Source organism: Enoplosus armatus, chromosome 18 (assembly GCF_043641665.1).
Source record: "Enoplosus armatus isolate fEnoArm2 chromosome 18, fEnoArm2.hap1, whole genome shotgun sequence".
In the NCBI taxonomy this organism is placed as follows: Eukaryota; Metazoa; Chordata; class Actinopteri; order Centrarchiformes; family Enoplosidae; genus Enoplosus; species Enoplosus armatus.
Window position 1 is genome coordinate 21,287,867 of NC_092197.1, and position 14,251 is coordinate 21,302,117.

The 14,251-nt window shown below is 42.2% G+C and overlaps 1 protein-coding gene across 1 annotated transcript in view; it reads right to left on the minus strand.

Moving 5' to 3' along the window:
• Nucleotides 1–14,251, minus strand: part of tln1 (talin 1) — a 72,411-nt gene that overhangs the window by 39,417 nt on the left and 18,743 nt on the right. The window contains exons 5-20 of the mRNA XM_070925252.1: nucleotides 13,168–13,297; nucleotides 12,853–13,005; nucleotides 12,018–12,160; nucleotides 10,432–10,559; nucleotides 10,229–10,289; nucleotides 9,854–9,958; nucleotides 8,731–8,886; nucleotides 6,336–6,437; nucleotides 5,092–5,168; nucleotides 4,707–4,887; nucleotides 3,857–3,970; nucleotides 3,636–3,744; nucleotides 2,969–3,177; nucleotides 2,767–2,865; nucleotides 1,147–1,314; nucleotides 669–963 (exon numbers count right to left, since the gene is read on the minus strand). Of these exons, the coding sequence (XP_070781353.1) occupies nucleotides 669–963; nucleotides 1,147–1,314; nucleotides 2,767–2,865; nucleotides 2,969–3,177; nucleotides 3,636–3,744; nucleotides 3,857–3,970; nucleotides 4,707–4,887; nucleotides 5,092–5,168; nucleotides 6,336–6,437; nucleotides 8,731–8,886; nucleotides 9,854–9,958; nucleotides 10,229–10,289; nucleotides 10,432–10,559; nucleotides 12,018–12,160; nucleotides 12,853–13,005; nucleotides 13,168–13,297 (2,230 nt within the window). The remainder of the gene's footprint in view (nucleotides 1–668; nucleotides 964–1,146; nucleotides 1,315–2,766; nucleotides 2,866–2,968; nucleotides 3,178–3,635; nucleotides 3,745–3,856; nucleotides 3,971–4,706; nucleotides 4,888–5,091; nucleotides 5,169–6,335; nucleotides 6,438–8,730; nucleotides 8,887–9,853; nucleotides 9,959–10,228; nucleotides 10,290–10,431; nucleotides 10,560–12,017; nucleotides 12,161–12,852; nucleotides 13,006–13,167; nucleotides 13,298–14,251) is intronic.

Genomic DNA, 14,251 nt, shown 5'->3' on the forward strand with positions numbered 1-14,251 from the left:
AACCCAACACAGTGGCCAGACATTGCTTATGGAGATTTTTGGGGGTTCCTTTGATTGGTCATTTTGAACACTCATAGTAGCGTTAATCTGTTCAAAGTGAGAATACAATTGTAATGTTTGGGGGTTTTTTTTATACTCTCACTAGTTTGTTGCCCCACCACTCAGACGAGTTTAAAGCTTAGTGCGAGACATGATGGCCCTGTGAGAGAACAGCCATTCAAAGGTCATAGTCAGTATTCAAAGAGACCAATCAAAGGAGGGGAGGGGGAGGGGTCTATCCCATGCTTTTCCACTTGAGGACACTGTTCTGTGAGCTTAAATCACATGCATGCGCCTGGTTTTCAATGTGCGCGGGTTTTGAGACTGATTAAACGGCATATGTTATCCAGTCTTCATAATAAATCCATGGTTCATCCTCTGGAGACCATGGCTATCAACAACATATTTTATAGGAATCAGATAGCTTTTATACAAAGTTGATAATTTGACCTCAGGTGGGTGTTAGAGGCAAGCTAACAGATGGTCCAAAATGTCGAAAGTTTATCCTATGTGGAGCAAATGTCAGAGGGATGGAAAGATCGACGGCACCATTTTGATGGCCAGCTGTTGCCGACAACAATGCAATCTGTGTGAGCTCTGTGGTCTTGATTTTAGCCCCCTTCTCCTACCAGCGTCTCCCATTGAGCTGAAGATGTTCTCGGTGACGTCCAGAATGCGGTCAGTGGCTTCCCCGTGGCGTCCAATAGGATGGCCTCCACTGGCATACTGTTTGATGTGTTGAAGCAGCTCATTGAGGGCCTGAGTGACACCGGTGGCAGCCACGCCCACCTGTTTCAGGAGGCCCTCGTCATTGGTGGCCCCCTGCGACGCCTCTACACAGCCCTCTACTGACTTGGCCACCAGCTTGCCTGCCTCAATCAGCTGCTCCTGGCACACCGGGGAGCTGATGGTTGGAGCCACCACCTTGATGAGTGAGAAGATGAAAGGACAGAAGAACCAAAAGAGCTTAGGCTGCATTCACATTCACAACAGAAAAATCCAAGTTCTGAACTTCCTACAAAAAAACTGTTCTCCTCAGTTTTCAGATGGTGAATACTACGGTCACTGTCCAGCTCCGAGTACATATACCTCAGGTGGGCTACTCACCCTGGTGCAGGCCACCAGCTGAGATGTGGACAGAGCACACTGAGTGGCTGCAGCAATGACCCGGTTCTGCTGGGTTGAGTCCTCTGTCTTCTGGGCCACGTTCTTAGCTTTGAGCACCAGAGCTGCAGCAGCGTTAGCCACAGCCTTAGCCAGCTGCATCAGCATGTCCTGCCAACAGCAAACACACACAGCAGTTAGCATGACTTAGCACTGGCCGCTCATTGTGAAGGAGGGACAGTAATTGAGGACTATATAAAAATTTGCATGCTTGGAATTACAGAGATTAGATTATTAATTGAACACATAATCGAAATCTGAAATGAATAATAAATCTAGCGATATGGCAGGGAAGTGAAATGAAGGAAGAAAGCTTGACTACTATGGTCCTATGGATGGTGGATGATTAGGCTTTATCTCTTCAAAGCTGCCTTCAGTGAAAGCTGAAGGGTCCGTCACTGTGTGCCAATGAGCAACTCGGCCTATGGTGAAGTTACACTCTTCCATTTTTTGATTTTTTGAACACCTACAAATGTTGAAATGTCGCCCCAGCTCGTGGCTGTCTTTTTGAAGCTTAACTGATCTGTGAAAGAATGTATTGTATTCTGATAAACTTGTAAAAATCTGGACTTTAACTTGAGAATCATACATTCGATTAAACATGCTACACATAGGGACAATCAGAGCTGTGTGACTGACTGTTATGAGCCATTAGAGTAAAGGTACACACAACAGCCTTATGTGATACTGGCTTATATATATATAAACCTTGACATGATATTGGTTGTTTTGTATGAATGATTAAGAGTACATGAAAAATTTAATATAAGCTACTACCCCGACTCTCTCTGGAGTCACCTGACAGTAATTTGGATTTAATTGATGATTGATGATTGACAGATTGAGTTATGATTTTGTTGGATTGGATTACTTACTACTGCCTTGTCGACTAAGATATTGTTTTGATTGGCCACTTAGAATGATGCATTTGTCATAAGGACACATTTGTTACCAGCAATTGAAAATAAGAGGGGACTCTCCATCTGGCACCCCTGAAAGATCCTTTACCTAGAAACTTTCAAATATAGACATGAAACAGAGGGAACACAGGAGACAGTTTTATAATACGACCAAAGACACTAGTCCTCATGTGTGTTTTCTAAGGTGAACTCTCTCGTTCTTTTGGGGGTAACTGCCCGAGAAACTTGCTTCAAAACATTTCCTCAGGCTTTAGTGTATTCATTAGGAAGTTGTTTTTTTTAAAGGTTAATTTACTTTACCCTTTTGGTGCTTAATGCGGCACTTGAAAAGCCATATTAAGTGAATGAAAATAATGGTGTTAGAGGCCTAATCATTTTGAATTAGGCATAAACTTTGAATATCGCAGTTAACAGTTAAATAAAGTTCATTTTCTTATTTAAAGCACCTTACTTTAAGAAAAATGTTTTGTCTTACAGGACTTTTCTCACAGATCTGGAATACACATTGTCTTGAATCGCTCATGAAAGTCATTTAAAAACAAATGTTATTGAATGAGGCCCCGTAATATAACAGACACTATAGTGTAGTGCAACACAGCAAGAATAAAGCACCAAGTCAAAAGAAGAGGTCAGATGGACACACCTGGAACTGTGGATCAGTGTCTGTCTCTCCGATGTGAGACAGCAGCTCTCCGCTGGCCTGGCCCACATTTCCCGCAGCCTGCAGCAGGTTCTGACGAGGCTACAAGCGAAAGATATTATAGACACAAACTCAAACAACAAAGAGTAGAAACTAAAAAAAAAAAAAAAAAAAAACACGTCTCCCTTGTAGCTTGGCTGTGTACCTCTGTGTTGGCAGGCTGGGCGGTCTTCAGCATGTGAGAGACGGCGCCGGCCAGGTTCTTGGCAGCACCCAGCAAGTGCTGCCCATTTCCTCCTTCATCCTCCATGAGTGCCGCCAGCAGTTTAACACCCTTTGACATCTCTGTCAGGTTGGAGGAGATTGTGGTAACAGCACAGCCCACCGCTGTGTAGTCCGTCTCTGCTGGGTCACCTGAGGACAGGCAGATAGATAGATCGATCAATCGATAGATCGATAGATAGATAGATAGATAGATAGATAGTCCCACATGGGTTCAGGTCAATGAGTCAGTGCCTAATCACCACCCTGCGGTGAGAAAGTTTGTCCTGCTCTGAGAGACACCCTTGGGTGCACTGGGCCACATCATCCATGATGATGTTTGTGGTCGATCTCATTAAAGATGTGCTCACATCTCCCACCCAAGAGTCATTGAGAGGCACTGCCCTCTCCGGTTGAAATCTGTCTGGTCTGGTCTGGTGATGACACTGTGTACTGACACACCCTGGTGTACTTTTCTACATCACTGCAGCAAGGTGTGAGGGTGCTCTTTAAGCTGACCAACAGGTTTTCTCTAGGTGATTTCCACAGCACTGGTATTACACATGATGGAAGCGATAAGGAGAGAGTACGGTGAAGCACAGTGTTTCTACCTGCAGTGAGGTTGACCATGGAAGCGGTGCCTGCTGTGATGGCATCCACCTGGGAATGGATCTCATGTTTGGACTCATCCATCTTGTTTTTGCGCCAGGCTTGGGATGCCTTCAACAAATAAAAATATTCTTCTGGTGACAAAGGTCTACAACGGACTGTTCGGTACTCACATGAATCCACTTGGACTTTATTTGGAGAATAAAGGAGAGTTAAATCTCACCGCGTCTGTTCCCAGCGGGGGCAGGGTATCAAAGTCATCCAGAGAGGCCTGGGCAGCCTGGACAGCTTGCATGCTGGAGTTGATGGTTCCAGTAAGGGCTTGTTGTGCTGAAGTCTGTGGACACACAAAAGTACTGTCACTAATACCACCTACAATGTTATAGATAATACCATTTCTAAAACATGTATGTGCTATATATAATATAAACATATATAAATATGTTGGACTTTTATAACTTGCATTTAGCTGTTCAAGTATAGGTTATGTTGTTATATGTTGTAATTCTATGTATATTTTCTTATTGTCAACAAATCCCACACACACAATACTTGTTAGAAGATACATTGACTGTTGGTTTAAGTCAAAACATGAGATTTGATGACAGCATGACTAACCTTCACACAACACACAAATCTGACTTTCTTCCTTTTCCCATTGGGACCCAAACACTCCCCCATATCATTAGTATGTTTACATGCCATCAGTAAAATATTCATTTTGCTACTGTAAAATGAACATGTAAAATGACTGGGACTATAGATGGAAATGACATTTAGCTATATATGGTGCAAGAAATTCATTGTGCTTGTTAAATAAAAAATAAAAATGTACTGATTCTGTTTGTGGTTAAATCATTTTCAGCCATCCTTGCCTTGAAAAACCAAAAATCCAAATAATGTCCACCATGATTCAGTTCTGTAAAATAAATCACTGAAAAGTCCCAGCAGATTGCGTACTCGGCCCGCTGCACTTTCAAATGCGCCATAGGTTTCATGATGGATTTGTAAACTTGTTCTTACGAGTGCAGAACAGATTCCGCCAGTTAAAGCCTGATCTGTCTTTGTTTTACCAGTGGAGGCATGTGTCCTCGGTGCATCTGTCCACTGGTGATGTGCTGCTTGGCCTGAGGCATAGAGCCCATCTGGAAGCTCTCGGGACCTCCAGCTCCTGAACGCATGATGGCTGGCAGGGCCACTGAGCCCGTCTCCACCTTGCCCACCTTGTTGAACTGCTGCTGCATCACTGTGGACCTGGAGTGATATTAGAAAGGAGAGGGAAAAGTACTTGCTAAATACAGGGTGTCCCCAAGGAAATTGGGGAGTGGGGGTAGTCTCTCAAGCCACTCACTGCTGCTGACTACTCTTCATCTCTCTGGATTATAACTACTACAAATGTACAATATCTGTCAATGATTAACAATCATAATATGCTGTACCAGTAACACACACACTTACTTTTTGGGTGACACAGAGTCTTCCAGCATGGTTGACTCCTCATCTCCCTCCAGGCCAAAGTGGTCTTTGCTCTTTTTCTGTCAAAGGACAGTAACGACATCAGTGGTGACCACACTGGTCCATACACATTTTACACACTGCATTTTAAAGGAGTCCTGATGTAACAAAACCTGTGTGGCACCGTGCAGATGTTATCTTTCTTTTATCTGTAGTAGATATTGTGGCATTAGAACAGTAGAACAGGACTCCATGCAGTTGCAGTAGTGAGACATCCTTACAACATAATGAGCAATACATTAATGAGAGGCAGCGGCATCCTCATTTACAAGACGACATGGTGGCGCAGTGGTTAGCACTATTGCACGGGAGGTAGAGCGGGGGACATGCTCTACCTACTTAGAGAGGGTTGGGGGTTAGATCCCTGGCTCCCCCCATCATGTTGAAGTGTCTTTGAGCACTGAACCCTAAGTTGCTCCCGTATGGAGGCCAGCACCTTGCATGGCAGCTTGGTCGCCATCGGTGTGTCAATGTGCGAGTGAATGGGTGAATGAGACTTAACAATTATGATATCATCTTGGAGATCAGGAAATTCATCACTCAGAGACGTCACAAAATGCTTCACAACAGAAACAAAAGCATCCAACATACAGACATAAAACAGTTTCACAGAGGCAGGTCTATACAAGCTGCTGTCTTGGAGTTGCTTTTTAAAGGCGACCACAGATCGGAAGTCCAAAAAGGACAGAGTTCCAATGTTTAGGAGCAACAACCTCAAAGTCTCAGTCCCCTTTAGTTTTAAGCCTGGATCGAGGAACAACCAACAAAGCCTGATCAGAGGACCTCAGAGACCTGCTGGTGATATAGGGCTGCAGGAGATCTCTACATAGGCAGGTGCCTGGCCATGCAGAGCTCTACAAGTGATCATAGGCACTTTGACTCAGATTCTGAATTTGATGATGGGGAGCAGGTGAAGAGAAATCTGTGTCACTTGAGACCTTTGGGAGTACCTGGTCAAAAGCATTTTGAACCTCTTGTAGACAATGTTGTGGGGAAGCAGGTGAAGAGGGTAGAGTTACAACACAGCTCCTTTTCTACTTTTACAAAGACAAAGGTGAACTTGTTTCTCTCTCTCTGATCAGGGACTGAAGAAGAGGAAACTGCAGAACCTATACCTTAAACCAAAACATTTTACCATTGTAGCGTATAATGTTGGTCCCATGTTGGTCCCATGTTCATGCTGTTACCTTTTTGAGGATGATGTCGATGTAACCGGCAATAAGCTGAGCTATCTGCTCTCCCTCAGTGGTCTGCACAGAGTAGTAACCATCCTGGTAGTCTCCAAAGTCCTGAAAGAAGAACAAAGAACAACCTCGGATTAAAAGATGAACACATGCAGGGGCTTGGATCATGACTAACAACATTCCTGGTTTGAGTCCAGCTGGGGGCCTTTATTCCCTCTCTCTCTCTCTCACTTAAAATACAAAGAAAAACACATGCAGTAGTTCACTTTACAGTGATTTCTGATTATATACTGCACTGGCTGCTTCTCATTGGTCCTAAAGGTCGCCTCGTTTCCTCACATGCATCACCAGTCACTCCCACCAAGACGCCAGGAAGCGTTTATGTGAGGTGACAAAAAACATGAGACGTCCTGTCCTAAGCACCGTCATCTGAAGAGACGGCAGTGGTCTGATGACAAAGGCACGGCTGGACCACAGCTGGGTCAGCTGTCAGTCCGCAGGTGTTAACAGCTCTTATATGTGACGCTCTTCCCACATAATAATAACAATGACAGCCATTAATAGTGGGAAGTCCTCCAACATGAGAAGTGAAATATCTTGCTGTGTTTCCCCTTCAATCAACAGTTTGACAAACATCGGCACAAAGCCTGTATTCTGTGTTGATATTGTGAGCAGATCCATCAAACCATAGTTTGTGAAGTTACTGTTTGCCTAAAGCACAAAAGCCAGCAACCAACTATTTATTAGCTGCATCTGCAGTTATCGATACTGTTTGTAAATGCATTACATAATAATCCAGGTTAAAATGAGAATGTCTCCTAATTTGGAGAAATACTTTAGTAGTGTATGTGTTTTGGGGAAAGTAGTCAAAATATACTTTCTACCTGACCATCATTTGTCCTTTATATTCTGCTTAATGAGACAGTTCCTGAAAACAGCTCCTCTATAAGACACTTCAGTCCGAATGTTAGATTTGTCTGAATTTTCTCAGGTCAACCTACAGTGTTAGGCAGACACAGCCTTTGAGTTTGTACAGTGTTTTTGCCCAATGAAAAAAAAACAACGAATGGAATGATGCCTCCAGTCTCATTGCCTTTTCTTCCATCCTGTTCTGAATCTAGATCAAAAACTTGTGTGACCGATATTCTCCCTTTCTTGGTGAGTGTTGCGAGCCCCATTTCCAACAAGTTGTGTCCCATTGTAACTCCATGGACTGAGTTCATTTTAGCCTGTAGATGATTTTGGGAAAAGCCCAGTCTAGTAGGGATTAATGTTGCAAATAATTTTGTGTCACACACATAGGGCATGTCTTGCAGTAAACTTGTTTAATTAAACAATCTGAGGCAATAACCCTCTTAAACATCTTGACATATGCTCCCTCACAATATACTCAACAGTATGTCCAACTGCATATTCAAGTAATTAACAGCAACAGCTTGCAGTGACGGTTATCATCGTCATTTTACAGTGAACATAGTGAACAAAATCTGCGAAGAATCAAACAGCAGCATTTATTGAGAGTGAATAAAAATGACGTGAAACCAAAAAATGACCTCAAACTAAAAAGTAGACATTCGATTATAAGATTCTACGCTTTTCTTCAAGGATGTGATCCTTAAATGCAGGCAAGACAAGCGGCCCCAGCCAGCCAGTCAGAAATAAGTTGAGTCGGCCACCAATAGAAATGGGCAACGTCCTGATTGGCTAGTCAGCTCAGGCGTAAAAAGAGGACCAAAATTTGTGCTTGTAACTCGCAACTTTGGACATTTGTGTGATCGTCCCTCAGACTTTGTGAAACCTCACTGTTGAAAATGTTCCTGCACAAATTCTAATGACATGTACACAAAATATTTCTACAGCTACAAAACTTTGACACATTCACAATATTTTTGAGAATTTTTTAATCTATTTATCTTTTTTTTTTTTTTTTAAGACTTAGACTTAGACTTTTATTAATCCCACAGCGGGGAAATTTACACGTCACAGCAGCAAAGACAGAAAGGTGCAGAAACACACAGCAGACAAGCACTGTGTCAATAAGAATTAGAAGTATTTTTTTAAAAAGAAAAAACAATATACAAATAATAAATACAGATATAATGGGGGACAAAATAAACAAAAATAAATATATACACGGAAAAATATAAAGTATGTACAAATTGTGCACGGTCTTATATAACAAAATTCACATTCAGATATGTGCATGCATATTTATTTTTTTAACATGCGCACAAAAGAAGATATTAATATTTTGAGCTTGTGAAATAATTTCACAGCCCGCAGTTGTATGACCCTTATTTGCTTCCATACAAAACTCGTGTTTCACACAACACAAACGTTGTTACTAGAGGTGAGCTCAGGGTCAATGACATATTCTGTCTTTCCATGAAGAACTCACCAGAGTGAAGCTCTTGGGTGAGGCAGCCCAACGTTTAATGTTGGTCAGGTTCCACTCCTGGATCACCTCCTTGGTCTTCTCGTCCACCCTCATCACACTCTCCTTCGTGATACCCAGCAGACGAGGCACCAGTTTGTTCTTGCCCTTCATTTTCTCCTGCAGGTAAGTTACAGGAAACGGTCAGAATGTCCTTTCTGTAATAAACCATTTGTACTGTCTCTCCAATGCGCATCCACATCCTGCAAACTTCAAATGTGATTATCCATGAACTGAAACTGTATTTGCTGTAGAAGGTGAAAACTACTTTGCGTAAGAGAAGGTAGAATTCTTAATTTTAACCTGGCAACTTCTAGATCAACATGCTGATGATAATCAAAAAGAGAATATGATTCTGTGTAGGATTGGATAGCTCCCAACTGCAGTCACAAATGTAGGAGGTCAGAACTTTCCATAAGCGCCTGCTGCCAGCCAAACAGCCCACTACTACACCGGAAAACACTGGTGGCATCAACTTGATGATTGGAGGAATATGTTATTTCAAGAGATTTCAGAATCAGAATCAGAAATACTTTATTGATCCCGGGGGGGGGGGATTGTACAGTACCGGTGATCCCATTCAAGAGTAGAAAGTAGCATAATTTAGAGCTAAAAGTATGTACAAAATATAAAAATAAGAAATAGAAAATAAAAAATATACACATTTACAGTATTTAAGTGAAAAATAAGTAAAAAATATCTACAATTACAATGTATATGTATGTATATATATATATATATATATATATATATGTATGTATGTATGTATGTATGTATTGCACTGTTGTGTATGACTATGTATGTATTGCACTGAAACATTTTAAAGAATACATAGTGAGGTAGTATATGGCAGGTGAAGTAGGTCCAGTTTTTTGAGCAGTACTCCAGACATGGAGCCACTACTGTCCATATTTTCATGTAAAAGGGATAATCTACAGTTCTTAATCAAAAAAAACCTACAATCTACATAAGAAATAACATCCCTTTGTAACTGCTAATATTAAACTGAAGTGGGGGGAGTTCATGTAACTCACCTAGTTTACTTCTCTCTGTTCCAATGGTGTCACTTACTTAGCTGAATTCTCACCTTGACAAGAAAGAATGACACTCCGTAGGTTTTCAGAGACCTGGCCAGCTTCACATAGCTGACTTTGGCCTCGATCTCAGTCATGTTCTGACAGTTTTTGTGCGCCTGCAGAGAAACAGTCAGAAGGGCAGGTCAACTCAGTGTGGCATTACGTAAGACACCCCAAATATAAGTCATCATAACTCATCTACTGATTCACAGCCATTTGCGACATTACGTTGTCCTGCATATTACAGTATATCCTGTTTCTGCTCAGCAGGAGTTTAAGGTACAATGTGCTTCCTCTGTTCTCACCTCTGATGTTGACTGAAAACTAGCAACGAGTAACATTATAACAGTGGAATCAAAACTGACAGGCTCCAGTCCAGTTCTTACCTGGAAGATCTTTTTCTCTCCTTTGTGCTTGATGTACTCTTTGGGAAGGAACTCCTTTAAACTGAGGAGGAAAGAGTTTAACTATAGAATCAAACAAGCCTCAGGACCGCATCAAGAAGCCAACTCAGAACAGAAATGTCAAATAATAATGTGTGTAACCAAAAGACAGTGACAGTGAATATGAACATGAAGGCAGCGCTCACTCCAAGAATCCAGTCTTGTGTTTGGACTCGTTGTGGTCTCCGAACTGAATCTGACACTGATAGCCAGCAAACTCACAGGCCTTGTCAAAGGAGACTGGATGAGATCCGTTCAAAATGTCATCACGGGCCTGTCCACACAAACACACACACACATACATCAATCCTCAGAGTACCATCCACCATCATCAATCAGGAGAACAACTCAAAACTACAAAACACAGCCAATAGCCACGGAGGATACTTGATAGTGATTGGCTGGAGGGTGTGCATTATTTTCAGATAACTTCACAGTGTAGAGTCCTCATCAGTGTTCTGAGTTAATACACATGACAGGCTGCTCTTTGAAGGAGAAGTTAAATAAAGATGGTGACCCTGTGTGTGAATAAACATTAAATAAATAAAGTAGCAAGCACACGATACATGTGTGTTTGTCTGCTTGTACACATTGTCACTGTCAGTGGAGCTGAATGTTGAATGTAATAAGATTGTAATGTGTCAGGTTTATATGGGAGTTCATTCTGATTAGGTTGCAATGGCTCTAGTTGCCTGGCTATTCCTCCTTAAACAGCCTCTAAGCCCACCTGTAAACCTGCTCATGCAGTTTTATTACATGTGCCCCCCTTATGGGGGTTGTGTTGTTGTGGAACAGATATCCTTTTATGCTTATGTGTTAATATCAACTTTTACTTGATGAAGGAAAAGTACTGCACATCCATGTCCACATGCCAAATAAGGACTTTCTAAAATGGGAGATTTGAGAAAATAGTATTAATTGAATAAAGTATTTAACCTGGAGATAGAGTGCTGCAGGAATGAGTTCTAAAACCTGGAAATGAGTCAGCATTTTTACACTTCCAGTTCCCTCATCTGGAAGTCAATGGGTTTTTTTTTTATATGTTTTTGGTTAGATGCCTCAAATAAGGCCTGTGGTTAACACAAGCTTTACACGTTTTACATGTCTTACGGTTGCTAACAAGTGGCTAAATGAGGCGACAGTGGTTGCTGCGGACATTAACTTCTTCACGCCGAACACGGAAGGTCATTTGCTCACTAGTTTGCCTTTACAGCCTTGTTGTGTTTATACACTATATCTATATATCTATATCTATCTATATTCTCTTTAAAAGTTCAGCTCAGTGGTGGTGACGTTAAAGTAATGCGGCCGTGGTGTAGTTCGTTTACGTTAGCTTTTTACTGCTGGCGGTTCCATTTATGCTTCAAAAATCAGAAAAGTGGTGTTCATTAGTGAAGATTATCTTGCTCAACAAAACACGTAAGTATCATAAACTTTTGTTTTGCCACAGAGCTTATTTTCTGGATGGAAAAATCCCATTGGCTTTTTGTTGAGGGAACCGGGGCGATGCTAACTTCCGGGTTTGGCCTACAAAAATACGTCATCCCTGCAACAACTCTATTAGCATATGTATAACACAAAAGGCGACCGCCTGATTGATTAATGCTGACTTTTAAAAATGACATGGTCTTTCCAGGAAGAGGAAGGGGAAAAAGGAAAATGAAGCATGCCAGTGAACAAAGTCAGGAGACCCAGAGAGAGTTATCAGGTCTATGCGGGTTAATTTGTGTACCTGTACGTAGAGCAGGTTGAGCTGGACAGGGTCTCTGGAGTCCACGTTCTGGTCAGAGTAGAAGAACTTTCTCCTCAGAAGCAACATCTCCGTCTCCTCCACACCCTGTTCCCTCAGCGTCCTGCCATGGTCCAACCAGTTCACTGAGGAAAACAGCCACCAAACAAACTGACTCAGGAACAGAAAAGACATACTGGTGCCCGGTGACTCTTGGAAAAGTGACAGGCCTTTTCAAGTAATGTGGTTAAAGGTGGCTGATCAGTACTTTGCTATTCGTATGTCTGGAAAGTGTGTTTACTGGCCATATAGAATATACACAACATACAGAGTGCTGATGGTGTTGTAATGTAGGGACCATTAACCGATACAGCTTTAATTTTAGCTTTACTGTCATGCTATTTTTGAAATGACCTCTAACAGCTCATTACTATGCATGTAATTCTGTTTCCAGGCAGAAGTAACATGGCCTCCAGTTTCACAGCAGTGTCATTCAGTCATTATAGAGAGGAGAAAATGGCTGTGACAATGTGGCTGAGAGGATGGGGTTACTTCAAAATTACACGTTTATGGTATTAGTGTGATGCGTCGGAGACCGTTTGATTTGTATATCAATATGTCCTCTGGACCGTTATTTATTTTGCCATCTGTCCCCGTGAAGCGAAAGAGCAAGAGATGTGCGACTCATGTCAGTGGGTCAGCACAATATTCCTAATATATTCACATCACCACACCCAACAAAGCTGGATCACAAACAGGAGATCCAGGACTTCCAGTCGAACCGTGACACTGGGTCACTTTTAGGCCATGGAGTATGTGTTAAAGGCAGTAGTCATACACTCATCATCTGTGTGGAGCTTCTGCTTCAGCTTCTCCATCTTCTTATCGTCTCTCAGCAGAGTCTTGTCTCGTTTCAGGGTGCCTGTGGTCTCCTCCTTCTTCTCCTCACCGATGTCTCGCACTAGTGAGTACTCGTCATAGTTTGTAATGCCTGACACACAAACAGATTCAGGTTACTACGTTTAAGTCATTAACCAGCAGAGTCAATATAACTTGTTCTGGGAGTGACGTGCTGAAGGACAGGCAAGAACAATGGGCAGAAATTAGACATTATTTTGAGTTGTCCAGGTGAAGCGTGAGTGACAGAGCTGACCTATTCTAGCACAGATGGTCATGAGCATGTCACTGACAATCTTGGAGTCGTCCACCATGACGGTCTTCACCGTGCCGTCCAGCATGCGGATCTTCAGAGGCCTCTGCTTCTTCTTGTACTCCAGAGTGTCCTGACAGACAGAGGAGACAAGTCAGGAGCTCGGTGTGACTAGACGTGAAAATTCCATGATACTCTGCAATGCCATGAACAGACCAAAATTGATTTAGATATTCACAGAAATAAATTTTTCAAATCTCCTTCCAACAAGACATTTTATGTATTCTTAGGGTCCTACTTTCACGGCGGTGCACTGACCAGCACAACGTTTGGTATTTCCCTGACCTTGAAATTTTCTATTACTGTATGCGTGATGTTTTGATGTCCAGCAACACTCCCCAGCCAGTAGTGCCTCACCAGGTCCATCCACTGTGTTTCCTTCTCATCACATGTTAACAACACCAAGCTGCTACAGAATAAGCACACACATCAGACTGGTGGACTGGTCAGAACTCTGTATTGTGCCTGTTTATGCAGGAGACATGGGATCACCGGGGCTCATTAATTCTGTGCATCACAGCCTCCTTTCCAACTACATGTTTTATGACGGTGCACATGCTGCTGTGTCACATTCTGCGATATGATGTGACAGTTTACAACAGGAGATAGAGAAGAATTAAGACTAAGAAGAAAAAGCGTCCGTTTGATGCGATCATAAAAACGGCTTCACCAAACTATGTTTTATCATTTGGTTGTCTCATCAAGCCGATTCTTCATTTGTTGAGTCATTACTGTCATACCTCACTGTGATTGGCTCAGCGATGGGAGCATCGATGTGACTGGCTGAGAGTGTATTTATTAATCACTACACCCTCTGATCTATATTCACCCAGCTCTTTAACACTCTGTGCTGCTGCACCTACACGGGCCACAATACAATCACACAGTCCAAGAGCCCAAGACCTGCTGCTGGTCGTTGCACTTGCACGATTGAAATAGGGCTCTAAACTGGAGGGCAACATAGGTCAACAGCTTTATTATTATTATTCATTATTATTAATTCAATTACATATCATCTGTCTATCTA